General features: G+C 34.9%; 2 protein-coding genes and 1 long non-coding RNA gene across 5 annotated transcripts in view; 2 read left to right on the top strand and 1 right to left on the bottom strand.

Annotated features, from left to right (window-relative positions):
* The window catches only part of LOC129802181 (influenza virus NS1A-binding protein-like), a 49034-nt gene extending 35835 nt beyond the window's left edge, over nt 1-13199 (top strand). For 2 of the 3 annotated variants that reach the window (XM_055847804.1, XM_055847806.1), the window contains 2 exons: nt 1674-2287; nt 7517-13199. In XM_055847804.1, the coding sequence (XP_055703779.1) occupies nt 1674-2287; nt 7517-7945 (1043 nt within the window). In that variant the 3' untranslated portion in view covers nt 7946-13199. The remainder of the gene's footprint in view (nt 1-1673; nt 2288-7516) is intronic. The other variant, XM_055847805.1, reaches the window with a different exon arrangement.
* A 5560-nt stretch (nt 13200-18759) lies between these two features.
* LOC129802209 (uncharacterized) lies at nt 18760-19595 on the bottom strand. Its single transcript, XR_008751777.1, has 2 exons — nt 19284-19595; nt 18760-19039 (listed from the first exon to the last, which is right to left on the bottom strand). It is a non-coding gene; the product is annotated as an uncharacterized LOC129802209 (long non-coding RNA).
* Nucleotides 18795-24717, top strand: LOC129802191 (aminomethyltransferase, mitochondrial). The gene is made up of 3 exons (XM_055847826.1): nt 18795-19050; nt 23577-24197; nt 24267-24717. The coding sequence occupies exons 1-3, from the start codon at nt 18795-18797 to the stop codon at nt 24608-24610; spliced, it is 1221 nt and encodes a 406-aa protein (XP_055703801.1). The 3' UTR covers nt 24611-24717.
* The last annotated feature ends 1399 nt before the right edge of the window (nt 24718-26116 follow it).

The following is a 26116-nucleotide window of genomic DNA, read 5'->3' on the forward strand; positions in this document are numbered from 1 at the left end:
GGAAAGCTATGGGTCATATATGACCCAATCGTCCTCAAAGGTAAAAAAGCACAAAATTTTCCAGACGACTATAGTTTACTCGTTTGCTCTGTTATTTTTGAAGGATAAATAATTTGAATATATTTGTAATAATAAAAAAAATATTTAGAGTACGAGTAATAATTAAAACGATCAAAAATTAATTTTAAAAAATCTCATTCAATTTTTGGTCTCTAAGACTCTTGAAGACTTGTACACAAAAACAATAATTTTTTATGAAAAAATGTATTATTGTTTACTTCATTTTTAATTTTTATGATATTCATCGAAACAAATTTCGCATACTAGTAAGGTAACACAGAGATAAATGTCACATGCCTCAGAAACACAATTGGTCTTATAATACTTTTTTCTGATAGTACCATGTGCATCTCAGTATTTTTCGAAACATGTTTGATGGTAATGGGTAGGTGCAATGTTGTTTGTTTTGGGAATTTAAGACGTACAGTTGCACATTGCTGTGGATCTGGGAGTTCTTCCGGAGTTGATGCGTTCTCGATGAAGACTTCAAAGTCCACTTCATCCACGTCTTGTTCCAAATATATTACGTCGCTTTCGTTCAGGACAAGATTGTCGGCATCATCGATATCTTCCGGGCATAATATGTGGATGATTTCGGGTTTATTGATCATGAAATTTTTTTCCCATTTTTGAAGTCATCTACAAGATTAAAAAGTTATGAATTTACAACATATACGCAGAAGTATCTTATAAATTATCAAAATATTACCTTCTTCAGTCAGTATTGCACTGGGAAATCTCAGCTAATTGATATATCACACAATATTACACGAATAATTAACTATTTTGCGCACACATACACAAAAACATGAAACAGTTTAGCCTCAAATCTTCGAAAATCCACTAGTGACAGATTCGGTGTTTTTTTACCTTTAGGGACGATTGGGTCATATATGACCCATGAAAATTATGAAACTTTTCTGAAAATACCAATAAACTATAATTTTTACTTTGTTGAGAAATATTATGTATAGTTATTATAGTTTCTAGTCCAAAGAGGTTTTTGCTTAAAAAAAATTAGAAATATAAAAAATATTAAAATTCAAGCACCAACGTGAAAATTTGAAAATTCGTCATTTTTGAGCTTAAATATTTTTTATATAGCAAATAGCTGGAGATTTGCAAAAATATCCTAGATTCCTACATCTTTCTACTTCGTGATTATGTACAAACATTAGAAAGAAATAACTTTAGGTAGTCAGGAAAAATTATTTTCTCTATGGGTCACGGGTGACCCAATTGTCCTTAAAGGGTTAATCTTTTTTACGGAAAGAACTGCATGAAAAGATAATTCGCGGAGAGCTCTTTTTCGTGACTTTGAGCATTTCACATCACAAGGTTGGAACCGTTTGTCATATTTTTTGACATATCCCTCATTTGTTTCAGTTCAATTTGGCTTGACTTTTTCGGTATTGTATTTTGTAGTTATTAATGCAATTAATGATTTGTTTAGAAGGTGGTTCTATCCAAAGAAAAATAAAATTATCTTTGGTAAAAGATTTATGTCTTCCGGTTGACATAAAATTAATAAATTGCAAGAATTATTGTTTTTTGTGTAAAAGTGGAATGGCAACACATTTCACGTCAAAGCAATAATAATTGTGGCTTTGCAGGAGAATGCCTGCGTCTTGTGGAGGCCTACAGTCCGGAGGAGAATATCTGGATGCAGCAGCCGAATATGATTGAGGCACGTGGTCGTGTCCAGATTGCTGTGATTGCGGGAACAACATTTGCCGTTGGCGGTAGCAATGGTACCACTGAATTGGACACAGTTGAGTGTCTTCCGGAGGGTGCATCAAAGTGGCGCAAATGCTGCAGGCTGCCACTGGCCAGGAGCAATGCTGGAGTTTGTGCTCTGAATGGGAAGGTTTACTGCATTGGCGGATGGAATGGTCAGAGTGGAATAAGGCAGTGTGATGCTTTGAATATCGATGAAGATCGCTGGGAGAGTGTCCATCCGTTGGTCACTGGACGCACTCAGGCAGGATTGGCGGCATTCAGGGGAAAATTGTGGGCTGTTGGTGGAAGTGATGCATGGAATTGTCTCTCTTCGTGCGAAGTTTACGATCCCGAGGGGGATCAGTGGACAGCAGCTGCGTCTCTCTTGACGGCTCGACGTGGTTGTGGCCTGGCTGAATTCAATGGGAAACTCTATGCCATTGGAGGAAGTGATGGATCACATTCACTCTCCACCACTGAGATTTACGATGAGGAAAACAAAGTTTGGGTAAGTTTCTCTTTGTTTTTCTCCATTAATTTTACAGTTTCAGCACAAAAAATCAAATACCCAGAAATGTCCTTCCGAAATCCATGGAAATTTCCAAGGAGTTCCATAGGACAAATCACGGAATTGTCTCGGACATTCCATAGAACTTTCCTATGAAATTACAAATATTTTCAAAGTGGCAAAAAGTTGTTAATCGCCCTAATTTATTTAGTTCCATCTTCTCATGCTCCGACATCGTGAATTTTGAGTCAGCAGCTAATTGTCTATCTTTACGCCATCTTCTGTAAATATTGTTCTTGTGCTAACATTTACACTCCTTTGCTCTAGCTGTGTGATTTGAACAGGACAGAGAACTCAAATTAACACTATTTAATGTTATTTCTTCTAAAAATATCTTCTATCTGCCTGAGAGATTGTTTTATTGCCATCACGGATGGCATCTTCTCTAATCAATTGGGATTGTAAAGAGGTGTTTAGAAGGAGATTCAGATGTTAGATGAGGGAGAAACATAAATTTTCATGCAGCTTATCAGTGGATGAATGGAGTTTGTGTGTCGTAAAGAAAAAAAAAGTTGGATAATTCAGTGTAATTTATAGTTGTGCGTAAAATTTCGTGACTGATTTGCAGTACCATCTTATCTGATTAGATTAGATTTTTTTCATGGGATTGTCATGAGTTTTTCTATTTTGTGATTTTGGAAAAAACCAAAGGGGGTTTGGCATTGATATGGAAGATATGGAAGGCAAAAAGGCGGATTTGTTTAAGACTTAAAGTCTTTTCACTGCATTTGTGACTAATACAATCGATAAACACCTCTCTAATTTTAATAAAAATCCGGAAAAGCAAAATGTCTCTTTCCTTGCACCCATCGCCGTCTTAACGTTGCTTCCGACCTCCTGGACAAAACCGAATCTGACCTATTTTATTAGCTACTCTTAAATCATACAATTCCCGAAAAAACATAGGTCAAAATCATGAAAGAATTAAGGAAAATATAAATTGTTCGAAGGCAGAGTAAGGGAAAGTGCACTACTTTTGGACGACTCAAAAAACTTCGGACAGCTCTTTAATGAAAATCATTGCACCAGCTACTAAAATATAATTATTATAATAGGCCAAATTAATTTAAAACACATTGAAAAAAAAATGAATTGTCCAAAGCTTAAGTCGTCCGAAGGTAGCGTGCTTTCTCCTATGTGCGAAGCTCTGCTAGGAAGTCAGAGTTTGTGTAATTTGAAAGGCTATTTTATAGCCAACGGTCGTGTTAATTCCACACAGAAAAAAATATCTTGTAAAAGTGTTAGTAAATGTTTGTGAATTCCTACACTCAGAAAAATAATCGAGTAAAACTTACTCAAATCGATGTTAAATTAACTCTTTGTCGTTTTGATTTTCGATTAGCTATATTTTAGAGTTGATTTTACTTCTATTTAGGTCTAATATTCGGAAGAATTGTTTTAACTTTTTCTTCCTAAAATTTCCATGACAAAAGAGTATAAATAATAACTCTTTTTAAAATTAAAAATAACTCGTGTTAAGAATTAAAATAACTCGTTTCAAGAGTTAAAAAAAATCTTTTTTAGAGTTAAAATTACTCTTTCAAATCCCAAAATGAATATGTTTTGCAATTTTATGTTTTTTTTTATTTTATAATTTTCTTTATTAATATTTTCTTGACCTCAAGTTCCCTATGTTTCGAGCGAAACACTGTTACGCATATTTCTAATTGATCTTCCATATGAACTTGGTCACACGAAAATCTTTTTGACTGAAGTATATTCTTAAAGCGAAAACACTTAAGCATATACTTCAGTCGAGATGAAATTTTACATCAAAAATGAGTAACAATTACATCGATATTCGACGAATTAATTCAACTCGCACGAAGAGTTTTTTCAACTCTATTTACTAAAATTTAAAACGAAAAAGAATAGCAATGACATCGATATTCGTAGACTTAATTCAACTCTGCCATAGAGTTGTTTTAACTTTTTAGGTTTTTTCTTAGAGTATGGAGGACTTACGAAATGTTCGTAAATTGTATAACCCACAAACAAGTTCGTAAAAGTTTGTACTTTTTTCACAAACATTGTTCGTGATATGATCACTCGACGAGTATTTTTTGTACATTTACAAACATTTGTTCGTAAATGTTTGTAAAAACTCAACAAAATTTCGTAAAAATTTGTCATTTGTTCGTAAATGTTTGTTTTCCTGTCGAACGTTTACGAACAAATGACAAAATTTTAAGAACATTTTTTGGGTGTCAAGGAATATTTACGAACAAATGTTTGTAAAAGTACAAAAAATGCTCGTTAAGTGATCATGTTACGAACAATGTTTGTGAAAAAAGTACATATTTACAGCGAACAGACTGGGCTTTTATACACATGGTCATTGCTTTTTTACACGTGGATAATAATAATCAAAAAATTGCGGCACCAAACCAATTTTTGCACTAATTTGATATTTTTTATGCCTTATGAGACAATATTCTTTATAAAGAAAATGATGTATTAGTAAAATTGTCCGTTTATAAGTACCTTGGGAAAAGAGTAAAGAGTAATTGACCGGTCAATTGTTTTTAGCTCTTGATTCGAGGTGTTTAGATTTGGCAAATTTTACTAATGAATCATTTTCCTTTTAAGGGCAGAATCACATTGACAGTAAAATGCTCACCGTCACCGTCAAAGCCCTCACCGTATTTCGTTGATTTACGCATTTTCATTGTAATTTTTACGCAAATTCTCAATTACCGTGTAACATTATCTCATACTCGGTGGCACTAGGTGAAAATAATATAAGAAAATTGAAGAAATAAAACGAAAATGCGATAAACGGTGAGCAAAAAAACTGTACGAAAAACTGTAGCAAAAAAATCCTACAGTTTTTCTTATTGCTTACCGTTTATCGCATTTTCGCTTTATTTATTCAATTTTCTTATACTATTTTCACCTAGTGCCACCGAGTATGAGACAAGGTAATATCGTAATGGAAAATTTGCGTAAGAATTGCAATAAAAATGCGTAAATCAACGAAATACGGTGAGGGCTTTGACGGTGACGGTGAGCATTTTACTGTCAATGTGATTCTGCCCTAAAGAATATTGTCTCATAGAACGGAAAAAACATCAAATTCATGCAAAAATTGGTTTGGTGCCGCAATTTTTTGATTTTTATTATCCACGTGTAAAAAAAGCAATGAAGGCGTAAAATAGCAATGACCATGTAGAAAAGCCCAGTCTGTTCGCTGTGATTATCAAGCAAAAATTGCAACTTCGAACTACAAATTATTCAATTTTAAATTCCATGCAAATATCCATTTAAAATTTCCTTACTCTAATTACTTTTGTCCTGCTCTACATTGTTTTTTTGTTCATTTGGTATCTACAATCTTTTTGCATGTTCTCATTGCGAAGCTTTTCATCAGCCAATGTCGTATAAGGACTGAAAAAAATATTCAATGTATAGAATGGTTGATGGAAATGATAATTTAATAATTTAAAATCCATTTCTGTTAGTAGAACAAACACGTCAAACTTTAATGCTGTTCAAACGCTGTTCAAGGGGTGATTCATAAAAATTTAGAGTGACTCGAGTTCCTCGAGTTCCTCGTGGGTTCCTAGAAAAATACATGGGTTCCCCGGGTTCCTTCAAAAATGAATTGGTTCTGCGTGAGTTCCCTCAAAAAATAAATAAGTTCCGCGGGGGTTCCTTTAAAAATGAATGGGTTCCCATAAGTTCCCTAAAAAAGTGTGACTTCCTCGTGTTCCCTGAAAAAAAAAAAAATACATGGACTCCCCGGGTTCCCTGATAATATACATGAATTCCCTGAAAAAATATATGGGTTCCCCGGGCTCCTTGAAAAATGAATGGATTCCCCGTGAGTTCCCTGAAAAAATGTATCGAGTTCCCCAGATTCCCAGTGGGTTCCCAGAAAATTGTATGGGTTCCCTAGGTTCCTGAAAAATACATGGGTTCCGCGGGTTCCCTGGAAAACGTATGAGTTCCCTGAAGAAAAATACATGAGTTTCCTGACAAAATTAATGGGTTCCCCATGAGTTCCCTGAAAAATGTATCAGTTCCCCAAGTTCCCCGTGGGTTCCCTGAAAAATGTATGGGTTCCCCGAGGTCCCTGAAAAAAGTTTATGGGATCCCCTGGTTCCCTGAAAAATGTACGAGTTCCCAGGCTTTCTTGAAAAAAATACATGGGCTCTTCGAGTTCCCTGAAAAAAACACATGGGCTCTCCGGCGGGTTCCCTGCAAATGAATGGGTCCCCCGTAAGTTCCATGAAAAATGTATGAGTTCTCCAGGTTCCTCGTGGGTTTCTTGAAAAATATATGAGTTCCCCGAGGTCCCTGAAAAAAATTCATGGGATCCCCCGCTTCCCTGAAAAATGTACGAGTTCCTAGGCTTCCCTATAAAAATACATGGATTCCCCAGATTCCCTAAAAAAAAATACATGGGCTCCCCGGGTTCCCTGAGAAATGTATTGGTTTCCCGTAAGTTCCCTGAAAAATGTATGAGTTCCCCAGGTTCCCTAAGGGTTCTTTGAAAATTGCACTGGTTCCCCGAGTTCCCCGAAGAAAAATGCATGGGTTTCCTGACAAAATTAATGGGTTCCCCATGAGTTCCCTGAAAAAAATGGGTTTCCTGAGTTTCTTGAAAAATTATTAGGTTCCCGGCAAGTTCCCTAAAAAATATATGGGTTCCCCAAGATCCCTGAAAAAATAGGTAGGATTCCCGAGTTCCCTAAAAAATGTTTAAGTTCCAGGCTTCCCTGAAAAAATACATGGGGTCCTCGAATTTCCTGAAAAAAATACATGGGTTCCCCGGGTTCCCTGAAAAATGTATGAGTTTTCTCAGGCTTTCCTGGAAAAATACATGGGATCCCCGAGTTCCCTGAAAAGAAATATGTGTTCCCCGGGTTCCTTGGAAAATTATTTAAGTTATTAAATTAATTAATTAAGTTCCCAAAAATTGTATGGGTTCGCCGAGGTCCCTGACAAAATACATGGTTTGCTCGAGAGTTCCCTGAAGGAATGTATGAGTTTCCTGAGTTCCCTGACCAGATAGTCTCGAGTTTTCCGACATGAATTACCCCTTGGTTCAAATCACGTAATTGTCTGGAAGCATGAGAGATTGTGACATGAAAATGTTGTGTGGAATTCTTGGAATAGCAAAATGTTCGCTGACAATTTTTCTTGCAAACATTTTCCTTTTGGCAGATTCAAGGGCCAAATCTCACGACACCTCGTTCAAATGTCTCAGCTGTGGTTGTAAAGGACAAGCTTTATGCTGTCGGTGGATTTTCTGGGAAAACATTCCTCAATACAATCGAATACCTTGATCCCAATACCAACGAATGGACCACTTTTGTGGCTCAGGCAGCTGCGGAGGAGGGAGCAAAGGTGGCTGAGGCGGAGGAGGATGGTGTCAATGGCAAGGATATGAATGGATCATCTGTGACGACAAATGGTTCCAATGGCACGACAAATGGCAATTCTGAGGTCACAAATGGCATCAATGGTCACAGTGACAGGATCGTCATCAATGGCGATGCCATGGAGAGGAAATTGTCCATTGCAAAGGAGTACAATAGCTTCGGGGAGGCCGTCAGTGAGGCTCACAATGGCGATGAAATTGTTAGCAATTGATGAAGAGAATGAAGGTAATGAAAAAGCCATAATTTTGACACTATAAGAATTTGGTTTTTTAATGGATATAAATCATAATTTTCTAATTAGAAATAATTGCTTGAATTGTACGTAAAAAAAACAATAAGAACTAGTGAGATGGAAATCTTAATGAATGTCGTCAACTAATATTATTTGAAAGAAAAAACTTCATAGTTCTTAAGGAAAAACACTTTACAAACTCTTACACTTTTACCTGGGGGATCATTTGTAGAGAAAATTGCTGTATTTCCTTTAAAAAAAACCAAGAGTCAGGAAAAAAACAGAATTTTCAAAAGTTTTTATGGTTTTCTGAAAATTGAAAGTAATTTTTGAATTTGCCGCAACTTCATCTGACATTGCCTTCCTTTACATTTTATAATTAATAATAAAAAAATCAAATATCAAAAATTTCAAAATTAATATTCTCGATATATTTTCGGTTTCATCTTAAACTTCAGGATGCAAAAAGGTAAAATTTCATAACCATTCCTTAAAATCTTCCCTAAGAAATAATAAGCCACGCCCACTTCTTTCAAATTTCCTTAAGGAACCAATGTTTAATACCATAAAAGTGATATTTTTTATAAGAAAAATGAATAATAGACAAATTCCAGACAAGAAAAGATTTAAAAAAAATCAGTTACTCGTGGAATTCGAACAGTAGATACTTTGAGTGCGCGTGCTTCCTTTAAGAAAAAAAGAGACGGAGCATTATACAAGGACGACTTTCAATAAAGCCTTTCGTTTCTAAGTTGCATTCTTTCTATGTATTTCTTGCAGCTTTGTATTTATTTTTCGTTTTAACATTTTTTAAATAGATTTTTGAACAGTGCCTGCAGTCGGTTAGTCAGTGCTAGTTTTATAACTGCAAGGTCATGAGTTCGAGCCTGATGAACTTCAATTTTTTTTTGACAGAACAGCTACAAATTTGTTTTAGGATTAATTATTGGCAATATCAGTAACACAAAAATTAATCCAAAATATCACTGAAGCCAGTATGAAACGAATTTTACCGTGAAGCGATATACTTCAGTCGAGCAAAATTTTTGTCGAATCCTAAGGAAGCAATGTCAGATGAAGAAGCCCCCTAAATTTACAAATTTATAATTCCGCAGTAATTCTTTTCATTACTCTGAACAATGGGTTTGTAACGAAATGTACATAATTAAGTACTTTCTCAGGAATTTTTTGAGAAAAAAACTTAAAAAAATGAGCATTTAATACAAATCCTGATTTTCAGAGCATACATTTTTTAAAATTTTGTTATTAAATGAATCTCAATTGCCTTTTAAGATAAATTGATTTTCAGTGTTTTTTAATTCGATTTTGTACATCTTAAACGGGTTGGAAATTATTATTATTTTACGAAAGAAACTGTGAAGCTTATGGTTTACGCGAGTGCAGTTTTGCAAAGATCGTGTGGATAAGTTGGTCGAGACACATTGTCTGCAAAGAGATGGTGTGGATTTATCGGTCTTTTACAAAGATCGTGCCGATTTTTTCAGATCTTTACGATTTGCTAACCTTAGTAAAGGTTATTCAGGTCTATTGTTCTTTCAAAAAATGTCCAAAAATGGAGATGTCCCGATTTCCAACCTGTCGATCTTTTTCTAAGCATCGTGCTGACCTGTCTATATCATCAAAAATCGTGCCAATCTGTTCATCTTTGCAAAATTCCTTGTTTCGATCTATCGATCTTTCCAAAGATCGTACTGATCGGTCTATCTTTGCAAAGATTGTGTCGATCTGTCGGTCTTATTTCGGATTTTTTCGCTTTTTCGATCTTTTCAAAGATCGTACCTTCCGGTCCATTTACAAATATCGTTCCGATTGATTCACTCGGATTGATTCACTTGGTGAGAAATTGTGACAAAAATTTCGTTAAAAACGTTTCGACTCCAGCAGACTTCAGCAGATATTCTTCCGGTCAGTTGATGTTTTGAAAAGGACACGGATCTGTCGGGCTTAGCAAAGGTCGTGCAAGTCTATCAATATTTCTAATGGATGTGCTGTCAACCGATCGGCCTTATTGTGTCGATTTAATAATATTAGCAAAAATCATCCCAACGTATTGATCTTTTGTAAAGATTGTTCCACTCTGTCGATGTTTTCAAAAATGGTACTAGATTATGCCGATGTGTCGGCTTTTTGCCAAGATTGTTTCACTCTGTCGATCTTTGCAAAGATTATTCCGATTTGTCGATCTTATCATGGATCGTGCAGACTGGTCTACTATTGCAAAGATCATGCCGTTTATCCAAATTTGTTCCAATATGCACAATTTTACAAAGATCATGCCGATCTGTTGATCTGACCAAGATCGACAAGATCGTTCCGATATAAACAATTTTGTAAAGATTGTTCCGATTTGCCAATCTTTTCAATGATCGTGTAGATCAGTCTCTCTTTGCAAAGATTGTGTCGATCTGTCGATCTTTGCCAAAATTGTTTCGATATGAACAATTTTCTGTGGATTGTTCCGATTTGTCGATCTTTGCAAAGATCGTGCTAACTGGTCTATCCGATCGTACCTTTCTATCAATTTACAAACATCGTTTCGATATGAACAATTTTTTGTAATAGTTCCGATTTGTCGATCTTTCCCAAAATTGTTTAGCTCTGTCGATCTTTATAAAGATCGTGCCGTTCTGTCCATTTAAGATCGTACCGATATGATCAATTTAGCAGATTTTCCCGATCTGTCGATCTTTGAAACGATCATGCCGTTATATCCAAAATCATTCCAATGTGAACGGTTTTGGAAAGTTTGTTTTCATCTGTCGATCTTACTAAAGATCATTCAGATTGGTCTATCTATGAAAAGGTCGTATTGTTCTATATGTTCTATCCTTTACAATTTTTTTTAACGATTTATCGATCTTTCAGATCGTGCAGATCTGATTGTTTTTCGCAAAATTGTCCCGATTTGTCGATCCTTTCAAAGATCTTATGCATTTGTCATCTTTTTCGAAGATCATGGTGATCTGTCAAACTTGGAAAATATCGCATCGGTATGTCCGGTCTATCGTGTCGATAAAAAAATCCTATCGATATGACGATTTTTTGTCAAAATTGTTCTGATTTATCGATTTATCGGACTCTATCCAAAGATCGAAAGATATTGCAGGTTTGTCGATCTTTTCCCAAGATCGCACTGACTTGTCAATCTTGAGCAAAATTCATGCCGATCGATCTATCTGTCCAAAGATCCAAAGATCTTGTAGCTTTGTCGATCTTTTGCTAAGATCGCATTTACCTGGATCTTACCGATCTAACCGATCTTGAGCGAAATTCGTGCAGATCTGTCAATTTGTTCCATCAAATCGTCGACAATTTGTATTTGACAGTTCAGAAAGGCAGCCATACTTATTCATTCTTCGTTGCTTCAAAGCTTTTCAGAATATACCAATTTCGTCAAATCACCGCAGGAAGCGCTGTAATTGCATTTTTTCGATCTTTAAGCATTTGCTTCATCATGAAGCTTATGCTTCACGTGCATTACTTAACAATCCAAAAGGCAATTGAGAATTTAACTTTTTTAAAGAGTATTTTGCTTTATCGGAATGATAGATTTTTACCACCAAGTTGATGGCCTTTATAGATAAAAATTTGTTGGAGTCACGAGGACGAAAAAAAGGATGAATTTGGACAAAAGAAAGGTATGGAATTTTTCTAATTATTGCTTTTATTTTGAAATTGTATAAATTTTCTTGAGTGTTGTACAGACACAAAACACATTACCAATCAGCTGAGAAAATGTTTCAGTTTTGTTTTTTTCTGTGTGAGTTGTACGGAGAAGCAGAGGGATTTTTTCCATAGAAGAGATTGCAAACAGGGAATTTTTCCAAGAAAAAAAATCGACATAATTGTGTCTTCATTGAATTTGCTGCCATTTTTACATGTTAACTAAATATGTCCAATTTTATTGAGAATATTTAAAAAACAAAAATACTGTATTTTAGTCCGGAAAAGAATTTTTCTATCCACCAATTTTTGATGCAAAAGGGATTGCTGGACATCTCACTAACTGATGCATTTTCTTCAGCTGATTGCAAAAAAAAAAGAATTGTTGATATCTTTGAGAAAAAAGGGGGAAATCCTATTTAAAAAAAAATTACCAGCATATTAAAAATATAAAAAGGAAATCATAGCAATTTGAAAAAAAAGAAATGGAACAATATTGTATTAAAAAAAAAGAGATTAAAAAATTTATTACCTATGAGAAGCTCATTATTAAAATATTAACTCACGATATTGATGTGTGTGAAATTTAATTTCAGTCACTTTAAAAATTGTGATGGAGAAAAATTAAATTGATAAAAAAGAAAATTTAAAAAAGAAAGTGAGGAGTGTGAAAAAAAAACAGAAAAGAAACAAAATAGACTGAGAGGAATTTATTATTTAAAAAAAAAATGAAAATGAATAAAAGAGAAAAACTACATTTATTAAATCATAGAGATTTTAATGGAACATTTCCAATATTTGAAAAAGGATCATTAAAAAAATATTGAAAAGAAAAAAAATCAAATTGACATAGAAAAAAATCGAGATTTTGGGAATATTTTCTATTGCTGCAATTCTTTTTGTGATGCACACCTTTTTTAAAGGAGAATGATACAAAAGACAATTTGACAGAGTGTTAGACGTATAATTTATTGTCTTAAATTTTGAAGATAAAAAAAAACACAAAAAAAAGAAAAAAATGAATGTTGTAAGAGTAGATGAAAAATCTTACTAATATCATAAAAATTAAGGGAAATAAAAAGGAAACTAATTTACTTTATTGGAATTCCAAAAAATAAAAAAAAATTGGAACTGCAGTAGAGTAAAAAAGAATCCTGAAAAAAAGTTTATTCTTCAGAAAAAAAAGAAACATTTTTAAAATAAATCATTTCCTCACTTAAAGGAAAAAATAAATAAATCAATTTTGATTTAAGTGTGATTTTACATTGAAGCAAACAAAAAAGCATGAAACTATCTACTTGAAAAACATTATACAACTAGTGTTGAATGGTATAAAACAGAAAAAAAAATGATAAGAAATATTAAAAGACCCAAAAACAGATTAAAAATTTATGTTTCTCTCATGATTTCAGACAAAAAAAAGATCCTGATTGAGAAAAAAGCGCGCCATAAAGTTGTGCAAAAATGGTCTTTTTCCTAATATTTCTGGAAGAAATCAGAGAAAAAAAAAACAGAAAAGTAATAAAGATGCTTTAATACTACTATCAAAGTGTCGTAGGAAATTGAAGAAGAGGCAAGTAAGTGAGGAATCTCAGATCGACGTTGAAAGAGTGCAAAATCGCGATAGGAAAGGTCACGATCCCAGCGACTATTGAGCCTGCTATTGAGTTAGCGATTGTGGTTGGGAAGAGCGCGTGCTGGAAAGAGGACACAGAGATGATTTGATGACGGATTGATCGCAAATATGGTAAGTTTTGACCTAAATGCAACAAAGTTATTCCAACTTGTCCCTAAAATTCAGCACTGCGTCATAACTCAAACAAATTTGTCAGTGAATGAAATATAGTGAGTGGTATGATGAAATATTTTAAGGCCGCAGCATATTGGTAACTAATAAAATATTATTTGTAAATGTTTGTGCCGAAACAGGTATGAAGGTGAACGTGGGTAAGTCGGAAGTAATGGTGATTTCCCGACACACCCGAACATCTTCCTGAAGTGGCGGAGGACCGACAGGCGTGGGCTGCTAGATTGGATGTCATGGGCCCGCGACCCCAATAGGGATAAGCGGTTGAAAATGAATGAATGAATGAATAAAATATTATTGACAAAGGGAAAAAGTAAAATTAAAAAGGGGTGGCAAAGCGTTCCAGGCTTTGTGAAATGTTCGAACTCGTGACTTAGATGCTATACCGCAAAAGTACTTTCGCGTCATTTACCGTTTACCGGTTCTCAACCGATTTGAACCAATTCATAAATCTCTCAAAAGATCCCCCAAAAGAGTTTTAAAAGCAATAGGATTGATTTTCAGATAAAATTTTTTTATCGGTTATGAACCGATTCATTACCGATTCAAAACCGATTGGAACCGGTTTAGTTTTGTCGGAAATTCCAAGACCTTTCCAACGACCCCAAACATGACCCCATTTGCTTAATAAATGCGCACTCAAGTGTCTTTTTAACCTTTGACCTTGAAAAACCGTTATTATGAATAATTCACTGGTATTTTCGTATATGGACGAAATGTCCACCTGGACAATCTCTAAAACATATTCAAAAATGAAAAAAATCGCACGACGCGTTTTCGAGCAATCGACATTTCTCAGAAATCGTCTGAAACTTGAAGATTTGTTAAAAAAAAAAGTGGTCTCCGTTCTGGACTGTTCTCTCCGTAGAGTTCTAGAGCAGACCTTTTACATCGATAAAAAATTCATGAAATCAAAATTCGCAGCTCAGTCTCACTCAAAATTAGATTGAACTAAATTTAATTTGGTCTGATGTTTAAAAGAAGAAGAATAGTACGAAAGATTAGGATATGCCAAGCTTTTAAGAAAGAAAAGAATGTCAATTTGGACTTAATAAAATTTTCCTGATCTAAAAGGTGTGCCGGATCCCGGAGCCATTAGGAAAATTTCATGAAATCAAACTTTCTGAAATGTATGGAATATTTCTATCTTACACTAAGTCCCGGCATTATGCACTTCGGGATTATGCACCTGACGGAATTATGCACATACAATTATGCAAGTTTGCCTACTTTTGGGAGTCAATTTATGAAATCATTTTTAAAATACGCCTAAATGTACACTGTTTTGTGACGCGGGAAATTTGAAAACACTATGCTTATTTTTCAGAATAAAACTTTAATTTCTTTTATTAAGATAAACATTTTTAAATATTTTAACAATTTATTGAAGAACTCTCTTTAAAAAGTATTATTTGTTGATAAATTTCTTTTTAAAAGCTTAATGTTTCTGCTCTGACTACTTTTTCTCCGCGCGAAATTCGTTCTACGGCCGATTTATTCAAAAGAAATCCACTGCGGATCTGCAATTTTTTTTATGCATAATGCCATTTCGCGCGTTTTTATCGGCCCCGAAAATGTGCATAATGCCGGGACTGCGTGTATTATAAAATAAAAAAGAATAGAATATTTATTTAATCACAAAATTACAATTACAATTATGATAAAAGAGGAAAAAAATTAAAAGAAAAATAACAAAAGAAGATAAAGAGAAGCACAATAGGCAAAGAAAAAAGATAAAAAGATGCTTCTTTAAGATTCATTCAGCCTAAATCTGAAAAAACTGACGAATCCCATCCGCGGATCTACGCATGTCACTGGGAATTGCGTTGAAGAGCACAACGCCTTTTACAAACAGTAACTGGTACAGACAATCACTACTGACCGTAAGCTGTCTACACACTAGGCAATTATTGTAATAATAACATTTCAATGTGACATTGAATAAACTTCAATATTGAAGCGAATATTGAAACCAATATTTCAATATTTGCCTACACACTGAACAATTGACTTCAATATTACAACTTATTAAAATACCATTCTAGTCAGAGATTCAGTTTCTTTCAAACATCGAAAACATCTCTTCAAATTAGCATGTTTATGAACAGGAATATATCCTGCTCAATTCTTCCCAGAAACCTATCTTTGTCAGAACTTCTCCCCTACTTCCTCCAGAAAATCTCAGATCTTCTGGGATTTTGTTGTATCTTGTCAAGTAAGGTAAAGGACCCTATGTCGACCACTTAAAGAGGTGTTTTGTGAAAAACTTATGAAAAAACAGTTATAATTTGTCTTTTTTGATAGGGTTTTTATCTAAAACTATAGAATAGATCCTTATCTATCTTATGGTGAACTTCATTTAGACATTATATAATTTTAAATTACAAAAAAATTAAACTGTTTTAAAAATGCGATGTGTTCCTCTACTCGACCACTCTGATATCAGAGTGCCTTTACTCGACCGCCTGGGGTTCCTCTAATCGACCACCCATTTCTTCTAAGAAATTAAATAAACCACAAAACAATAAAGTCATGCATTTAACTTTGGCTTTCTAACACTTCATGAATAACGCTTAAAATTATGTCAATCATTAATATAAAATAGGAAAACTCAGTTTTATGAATTTATTCAGAAGTAGTAAAACATTTAACTGAAAAAGCTCCACTTCCTATGATTCGTCGGCAGGTCGAATTGAGGAACATTATATTTGAAATGCACTTTCAATTTTAAGACCTTAAATTTAATGTTTAACTTAATCGTAGAACTAAAATTTTTGCACAGAATAAAGATAAAGTCCTCAACTTTCTAATCGCAATCTAAAGTCCTCAACTTGCGATTAGACTCAAAATTTGAATTCTCAATTTATCTGTAAGGATAATAATTGAAATAATTCCTTAAGAAAACAATTAAGAATATCAATAAGAATGCCATAAATTGATGAAAAATTGCGAATTTTTATTTAAGAAATACTTTTAACGCTTCGTTTAAGTGCTTTTTTCAGTGTTCTATGGTCAATTTCTATGATATTTTCACTGATTTGTATTAATTATGAAATAACTGACCCTATGATGTTAAACTATTTGCCAAATATTATTGCAAATGTAAATAATTTGAATAAATATTTCGCCTGGTCGACCTGAGGAACCTAGGGTGGTCGAATAGAGAGGCGGTCGAATAGAGGATACTTTACCTTACGCCCGGAATACTCATGTTGGTTAGAAGAATTTTTTTGGAGGAACAAGGAGAAATCTTCTGACCAAGTTAGGTATTTTAAAAGCGATGTAAGTGCATCGCATAATTTATTGAATTATGAATTTGCTAGTAGAAGAATAAAAAAACGGTATTTAATTACAATTAGCTATCTGAGGATCATTGTAAATATTATTTATAGTTTTTATTGAAATTTTATAAAAGATTAGAAAGGTCGAAGACCCAAACCAATTTTTTTTTTGGAAAAATCCTTTGGAAACCTGTGCTCTATTTGGAAAAATATCTTAGCTCAGGAATTAATTGGGATCCTGCAAAAAATATCCTAGATTTGAACATCCTTATAGTTTGTAATCATCCATAAGAATCGAATTTTTATTGATTCTAAATAGTCCAAAAAAAAATCCTTTTTTCCATGGGTACCCAGAGTCCCAAAGGAGACGAAAGAGTTAAGGCTTGCGGAATTAGTTAGAGTTTACCAATCTTATCTATCTCAATTATCCTCTTCTGAAAGCAATTTTTAACCATTTTAGGACGAGCGGGATACCGGTGTCTCAAAAACAAAAACAATTTTTTGACTATATTGAAACATTTTGTCATTTTTTTTTTTTGAAACTATTTTGTCCTATAATCCGAAACATTGATTTTTATTTTTGGGACACCGATGTCCAATTCGTCCTTAAAGGGTTAACCGTTTATCCAGTTTCAAAGTCTCCCAAAATCGGTTAACTGATTATTCTGAAAAAAAAAAGAACCGGATATTGGATAAAAAATTGATCTCATTTTTAATTTAGATAAATTGAAAAAAAATCGTACTTTAATATTACATGATCAAAATTTACTCCTGGGCTGAATAAAAGAATATATAAATCCTTTGAATCAAAAGTGGTTTGAAGGCAACGTAACGTTTACATTTCGTAAAAACTTCGTAGGGAGGAATGAAACACCTTTGAATTCGAACACTTTGAAATTGGTTTGTGAAGCTTATACGGGCTTCAGACCTAAGGGCCTAAATAGATTCAGGCTGATCTCCGAGAATATTTAGCCTGTAAAATTTTCCAGTAAAGAATTAGGTAAAGGAAATTTATACAAAGGACTTCTAATCAATGATCCTAAGCCCTCAGTGTATAACAGTTTTGGATAAATCTTGACTGTCAAATTTTACAAGCTAAATATTTTCAAGGACCAGCCTGTGGCTATTTTCGGTATAAGGCTTAGCCATATGACTTAAGTTAAGTTACTTAACTACCCTAATTTCTTATTAATCAAGATCAAGAAAAATCTCACTTAAAATTGGACAATATGGGCAAGTGGTCCATTAAATCACAGGCGTGCAAGAACCGTTTGAAACCAAACAAACGTCAAATGAAACTTGTACGATAATGGTCAAAACGCTACCTGAACAAAATTATTTTGACGTTTATTCGGTTTCAAACGGTTTTTGCACACCTCTACATTAAATCCTGAAAAACCAATGAAATTGGTTGCTATTTTGAATTTTGAGATCACCGGGAACTAGGCTAAGCCTTAGGTCTGAAGCCTGCATTATAGGAACGTTCAGCAGATCCGGGCTGTTTGGATGTCAAGTGGCGTCTGACTCCTGAAATAAAACTTTAAAGAAAAGAAGAAGAAAAAGAAATTCAGATCCATTTAAAAATAGGAGAAAGAACCGTTTTCAAAGGTGCCCTATTTCCCTACTTCCCTACTTCGCCCTATCTAAAATCGGTTAAGAAAAATAATGTTACAAAAGTGAGATTGGATTTATATTATTTCACTATCTCTTTTAGCATAATTTTTCGTCCAATCCAAAAATTCCTAGGGATTAAGTATTAAACAACTAATAATATCTTACTTTCCTCTCCCCTAACTGGTAATTAAAGGGCATTAATTACCTAGGCTTATTTGAGGATTTCTAATTCAATTTTTATTGTTAACGATTTAGAGTGGAATTGAGTAGAGAATCAGTCTCATCTCTGGGCAATAGACAAGTTACAACAGTAAAAGTGATAAAGATCCCCTCCGTTTCATCTTCATGTAAAATTGTCTGTCGCTTTTAGTGCCTTTCGGGCTGTTCTGTGTTGTGAAAGTGCTGGATTATCTGTGCTGTGGGTGTGTCGTTTGGTCACAAAATGACTGCATCCAGGATTGTTTTGAGACACTTCGGAAGGAGTTTACAGGTCACAAGAGGATTTGCTTCAAATGCTGCAGCAGAAAAGACCTCCCTCTATGACTTCCACGTGGCGAATCAGGGTAAAATGGTGAATTTCGGAGGATTCCTGCTGCCTGTTCAGTATGGAGATTTTGGTATTGCTGCATCACACAATCACACGAGGACACAAGCATCGATCTTCGATGTCTCCCACATGCTTCAGACCTATGTCAGAGGTAAGAAATTGTACTGAAAAGTTTCTTGATAGTGATTTTTATAGGGAAAGCGGGACTTCTGGGGCTTGGTCAGTCAATGAATATTCAAATTTGTCTAGAAAAAGTACTAAGCAAATTCGGATTTATTAGTTCGGTTTACGTAAATTAAGCTGAGATTTTTTACGTTTTGTAAATTAAAGTTTCATTTGCCAACTATCATAGCCCCATCTGCCCCTATTTTGCCGCCAATTTACCTTAAAATCAAAAAGGACACACAGTATCAGCACATTTATCAACGTATAAATGATAATTAGGAAGATATATGTTCAGTCTGTCGACACATTTGAAGAATTCATTGCAATCACAATCAAAGTCTGGAAAATCTTCTGGGCATTCGACATTAGACACGGGATTATCACAGAAATTGCTAGAAGAAACAGTTGAGAAAGTCAGAGCAATAACTGATAAAATAAACCGCACTTGGTGCATTTTTTTCCCACTAATACAATTTGTGCGATCCACGTTTTGCAACTAAAGCAGTTGTTTTTCAAGAAATTTTTTTTATTTCAAAATACTTCACCTGTTCAAATTCAACATTATCCATTCCCATTTAATTTCTTTGTCACGATAATAAGGTAATGAGCACAATAGAGGTTGTACAGCTCAACTACGAACGTATTTCAGTGATAGTGAGGAAGGTTGTAATTATAAGAATTAATTTAGGAGTTCTTTTTTAAAGTTGTGCTTAGGAGATTAGTGGAATGGAAGTATCTTCAGATATTACGAAGGTACCATTTACCTTACAATTTTGGAAATAGTGAAGAGAGTAGGGAAAAATCGGAAAAGTACTCTTCCTTCGAACGTTCATTTAAAAGACTTTCAATTAATTAATTTAATTTTTAAAGCTACACATTACTGTAGATTAAAAATGACTACAAAAGAGATTAATCAATTAGAAAGAAAATTGATAGGGTAAGTGTGCCAAATTTCGGCATAGTTGCAAGCAAGTGCCAAAGTCTTAAGTTTGAAATGTAATATCTTTAATAGAAATTGATTTTTTTTATTCCTTTTACTTAAGGAGTGTTGCTTAGAATCTTGTAGAGAGTTTATCGTCTTTATTTACTCTAAAATCATTCTTAATACATTTTAAATTGAATAAAAATGTAGACATAGCTTTAGTGCCCTATTTCGGCCACCTTCATTCTCATAGTTCCTTGCCCTTCAGGAATTCTTCCAGTGCCTTTTTCACGTCATCTCGTTTGTCGATGCTACATTTTTTCTTATTCTTTTGCATTGTATAATCTCTAGAGTATGTAAAAACTAAACATTCATGGAAATTCGAGGAACAAAAAAGGTGGCCGAAATTGCAAGCTGGCCGGAATTTGGCACACTTACCCTACGCCATAGCTTTACTGAGATTTTTAGTAAAGTAATAACATTTTTTTATGAACTGGTCTACTAAAATGAAAGAAGTCCAGGAGAATGACTCCGTAATCTTCTTGTTTTTTTTATATTGCTACTCATAACTTAATACTTCAAAAGTACTTTCGCATCATTTGGATGTCTTAAAACAGCTGAGGAATAATGGAAATGATTTTCAGACAAAATAGCTTATGGGTTCATAACTGGTTCATTACAGATTGCAACCGATTCAGGCGTATCAGAAATTCCAAAACCTTTCCAACGAGCCAAACATGATACCATTCGGTTGGTAAATATGGTCTCTAAAGCCTTTTTAACCTTAAACATAGAAAAGCCGTTATTAGGAATGATTCAACGGGATTTTCGTATAAGGACAAAATGTCCACCTGGGTGTTTCTCTAAAACGTATCGCGTAGACACGTTTTCGAGCAATCCCAAAAAATATAATTTTGGAGGGAAAAGGGAAGGGTGGGGAAAACAAGGGGCATGTTAATGGCCCCAGGATCGATTTATGAAGGATCAGCCAAGGTTCCAACTCTATATTTTTAACCGTTTGGGCTTAGCCGTGTCATAAGATTTTTAACAAGTAAAAAAAATTGAAAAATATTTAAGATTATTAAGGGAGTTTCCGCGAGCCGGCGCTCTAGACGAACTAGAGTTGCTTAGGATATCGGTTTTGATTAGTTTTATAGGCTAGCAAATAGTGCAGACTTCCCCAAAAGTGAATTTTTCGTCAAAATACAGCAATAAATGGTAATAAACTGTGATAGAGAGTCCGGATGTGATAGTTCTACCACTGGATCACGCCTAGATATGTAGTCTGATCTCTGTGATATGGCCTACGTCATGTTTTGCAGCCATTTTGTTGAACCTAAAATCCATTATTGATACACTTTTTTCATATAAGAGCGTATTTTACTCAGATATACCATTACTTAGGTTGTAAGTGAAAAAATTCCAGAAGCGTTCATGGAAAATGCATTAATAACAGTTGGAAGTCATTATATTAAATTCCTTTTTACGTAAACAGTTCATAAAATAAAATTTTAGAACAAAAAGTAGCGTTTGGGTACAAGTGACAAAATTGTACCAATGCATCCTTTTTTTAAAAGGTTATACAAAAATATTATGCCCTTTCCTAATAAATCCTAATGAGACACAATATGTAGCATTATAATAAAGCTCTCTAAGAAAAAAAAGTTGCAATCAAAATGTAAATTAGATCTTGAGATATCAAGTGCTAGAGAATTATGAAACATTGGTACAATTTTGTCCGGCACTGTAAGTCTGTATGGGGCATTACGTTTAAACATTCATCTTTTCATCCTTTCTAAGAGACCATATAAAATAGTTCATCATAGACATAGACCCTAAGATTGTGCAGGAAACCGCAAGTCTGAGACAATATTAAGAGCAAGCATTAAATTTTAAAGAATCACAGCTAATATTGTAATTAACTTAATTTTTTTTTACATTTGCCCCTTTAAAGGAAGGGTTATGATGATTAATAAATGTTAAAATTTTTGATTTGTTACTGATAAATGAAGAGATACTCTTGTATTTCCAGGAAAAACACATTCCTAACAAATTTAATTATAGGAGGTAAAAGGAGTATTTCTTTTAAGTAGGCCACGCCTTCTATAGAATCGATAGAATCCGTATTGAAAAATAGATAGATAGATTCATTTTGGGGGCAGCAAGTGGCGACTATCCATATACTTCCAGCCAAGGGGTAACTCATATTGAGAAACCCTCGTCAATTGTCCGAGAAACGCTTCGCGAAACCCGAGAAACCCAAAAATTGCATCGCGAAACCCGAGAAACCCATTCTCTGCATCGCGAAACCCATTCTCTGCATCGCGAAACCCGAGAAACCCATTCTCTGCATCGCGAAACCCGAGAAACCCAAAAATTGCATCGCGAAACTCGAGAAACCAGAAACCCTTGTCAGAAAAAATGGAAATGAGTTACCCCTTGCTTCCAGCTACTCTTTCGGCCCCAGCCTCAGCTTCAACCGCTCCACCCTCTTCGTGCATCATGCCCCCGCCGACTCGCCCGCTGCATCCAGGCCTCCGTTTGGGACCCTTACGCATTCCCCTTTTCGGTTATCCCTTACGGGTTTTTTGGGTTTTTTGTATTGAGCCAGGTAGTTCTTCGGATAAATTCCATTAGACTGGCCGGTTTCAATTTTGGTATCCAGTCCAGCATCACTTTTCCAAGTAGCGCTCGTCTGGTGTTGGGAAGGCTGGGACAGTCATATACATAATGTAGGATCGTTTCCTCAGCGTTTTTACAACCTCTACAGGTAGTATTACACACAACACCTAGTCAATTGACGTGTTTGTTTAGACAGTGTCCGGTGAGAAGATCAACAAACTGCCGCGTTTTACAGCGGTTACTGCTCACCAGGTACTCTGTCCTCTTTCTCTTCACAAGTGGCATGAACAGTCTGGACACGCGACAGTTGCACGCAGCCGCCCAGACCAAGCAGATTTTCATAAATTATAAGCAAAAAGGAAAACTTAAGTTTAAAGAATGTGAAGAACGTAGAGGAAAAATCCTACTACCATGCTTAATTTTTGTACTTACACATCGTTGAAGGCGTGGCCTATTTTTCTCTGCATTTCTCCAGAGTCAATTTCAAGGTTCAAATAGGAAATGATGCTTCGCAAGGTCAGGATTGTAGAATTCTGTTCTTGAACTTTACAAATTAAATAAAAAAAATACCGTTTTTACTTGTTCATAATTTATGTAAGGGGCGTGATTTAATACAGTAGACTCTCTCAAATTCGGGCATATAGGACCGAAATGTCAGCCGAATTAAACAGAAATTCGGGCGACATGTGCATATAGATATTGAGTTTACACACTCATATATAACGTAAATTGCATGAAAATCCCTCAATAATGCAAAATCACATCAAAACTAAGACAAACCGTGCTAAATTTGAGCATATTTGATTCATTTGATAATCATAATCAAACTTGAAAAATGACAACAAATTTTTTTCAAATGTAACCGCTGCCCGAATTAAAAAGTAGCCCGATCTTAAAAGAGCCGAATTTGCGAGAGTCTACTGTAATCACGGCTTTTTAATTGAATGTCGATATTTGTGGATTTTCAGGAACTGCTGCCATTGATTGCTTGGAATCCATAAGTACAGCAGATATTGCAGGCTTACCTCATGGCTCCTCAACCCTAACAGTCTTCACAAATACAAAGGGTGGCATCCTAGATGACCTAATCATCACTCGCCTTTCGGATTCCGTGCTGTACATTGTATCAAATGCCGGATGTCGCCAGCAGGACATGGAACTCATGTCTGAGGCAGCTGAACGCTTCAGACGTCGCGGGAAGAATGTCGATGTGGAATTTCTGGAGCCGAAAGATCGTGCTTTGCTAGCTGTCCAGGGACCAGATGCCGTGAAGTGCCTCCAGGAGGTTTGTGACTATGACTTGCGCTACCTGCACTTCATGACATCCACCAAGGCAGATGTGGCGGGAATTGAGAATTGCCGGGTGACTCGATGTGGATACACTGGGGAGGATGGAGTGGAGATTTCTATTCCTGCCGATCGTGCTGTTCACATTGCTGAGACACTCCTGGGCAGTCGAGGGAGTTCTGTGAAGATGGCAGGACTCGGAGCACGAGATTCACTGAGACTAGAAGCTGGACTTTGTCTCTACGGGAGTGACATTGACCAGGAAACTACGCCGATTGAGGCGAATCTTGCATGGCTCGTGGGTAATTTCTCCCCAGAGAGTGACATTTTTAATAAATAGATTTTTAATATTCCCGAGGAATCTTTTTCAGCGAAACGACGAAGAACCGAGGGGAACTTCCCAGGAGCTAAGATTATCGTGGATCAGCTGAAAAATGGTTGCTCAAGACGTCGCATAGGGATTCGCTCAATGGGAGGTCCACCAGCCAGGCACGGCGTTGAAGTCTTCACAAAAGACACAAAGGAGAAGCTTGGAAGCATCACCAGTGGATGTCCAAGTCCAACTGCAGGAGGAAATGTTGCGATGGGGTATGTTAAAGAGTCTCACAAAGCCACTGGGACGAAGGTTCAGCTGAAGATCAGGGAGAAATTCTTCCCGGCTGAAGTGGCCAAGATGCCCTTCGTTAAGGCCAATTACTACACAAAGCCCAAGTAACTGATTTTCAAGGACTCTCCTGGAAGGCTCTCTGAAGTAATTTTATTTTTATAACTTCAAATTATGCGAATTTTATGTTTTATGCTTTATAATAAATTCTACAACTCAAAGAAAATGGTTTAATTTTGCTTTTGGAAGGAATTTTTAGGGTAATCACATCGTAAGAAATATAAAAAATTCTGAAGGGCATTGTAGAACTTTTCAGGATGAAAAGAATAAAGTGGATTTCCTGTTGAGATAAAGTTTGAGTTCTTCAGTCAAGTTTTTGAGGGTTTTTTTTAAAGGATTTCGCAAAAAATTTTAGCGTTTTCCTTCAGAATTTGCAATTAAAAAAATGTAAAAGAGAATTACACGAAAAAAGAAACAGTGATAAAGTCAGATACGCTTATGAGAGCTGAGATTCTTCAGAAAAAATCTTCAATTGATTCGCTCAGGGTAACTGTGTTATCACACTTGCACATTAAAATTTTAATATGATTCACATTAATTGTTGCTGGTGAGAGTTCAAATGTGTAATTTGTGTATTTGAATCATTTTATATTCAAAATTTGATCTATTTGTTGATAAAAAGATACACTTGGCCCGCAAAATTTGATATAAATTGATTTATAGCATTAATGCAAAAAATTAATGCGATTTTCTCTTTAATTTTTTAATGTGAAAAATATTTATGCTTTAGGTAAATTTAAACTTATTTTTGGAGGCCAAGTCCACTTCTTTATCAATAAATAGAAAAACCCCAAATATTAAGTGACTCAAAGACACAAATAACATATTTGAACGCTCACAAGCGACAATTAATGTGAATCACATTAAAATTTTAATGTGCAAGTGTGATAACGCCGTAAAAGTGAGGTATTTAAAATAGCTAAATAGGAAAAGTATAGACGATAGATCATCCCTTTTACGAGCATTCAATTGTAGTTGTAATGATATTTCCCACCTTTTCCTGACAAAAAAAATCAAAATAAAGCCTTCCTACAGTAGACTCTCTCTCAATCGGGAATATGGGGCGAAATGTCATCCGGTTTAGCGATAGAATTGAGCGTCAAAGCCTTTGTAAATTCCACAAAAATCGCTCAATTATAAAGAATCACAATAAAATAGGAAGAACTACAGCGAATTTGAGCGAATTAGCTTCATAATTAAGCGTGAAAATTGTCAACAAAATTTGACGCCCGATTGAAAAAGAGCCAATTGAGTGAGAGTCTACTGTAGTTCCAAATCGAATTTGCATGCAATTAAAATTTGCTCACGTTAAGAATCTTACCTACATTAAGATAATCTAGGCTTATCTGAAAAGAGTTAAGTCACTTTGCACAATTTTTTCGGACTTAAAAATGGGAAATATCCCGGGAAAATTTGTATTAAGCTTAAACCGGGAACTCAAGGATTTTTTAGAGAGTTACAAAACCTATTTTGAGGAATTGTAGTAACAATATTTTGAATCAAATGCGAAAAAAATGGTTTTGGAAGGGAAGGATTGGGGTAGAGGGAAAAAGAAAA

The sequence above is a fragment of the Phlebotomus papatasi genome, chromosome 2 (assembly GCF_024763615.1).
Source record: "Phlebotomus papatasi isolate M1 chromosome 2, Ppap_2.1, whole genome shotgun sequence".
Classification (NCBI taxonomy): domain Eukaryota; kingdom Metazoa; phylum Arthropoda; class Insecta; order Diptera; family Psychodidae; genus Phlebotomus; species Phlebotomus papatasi.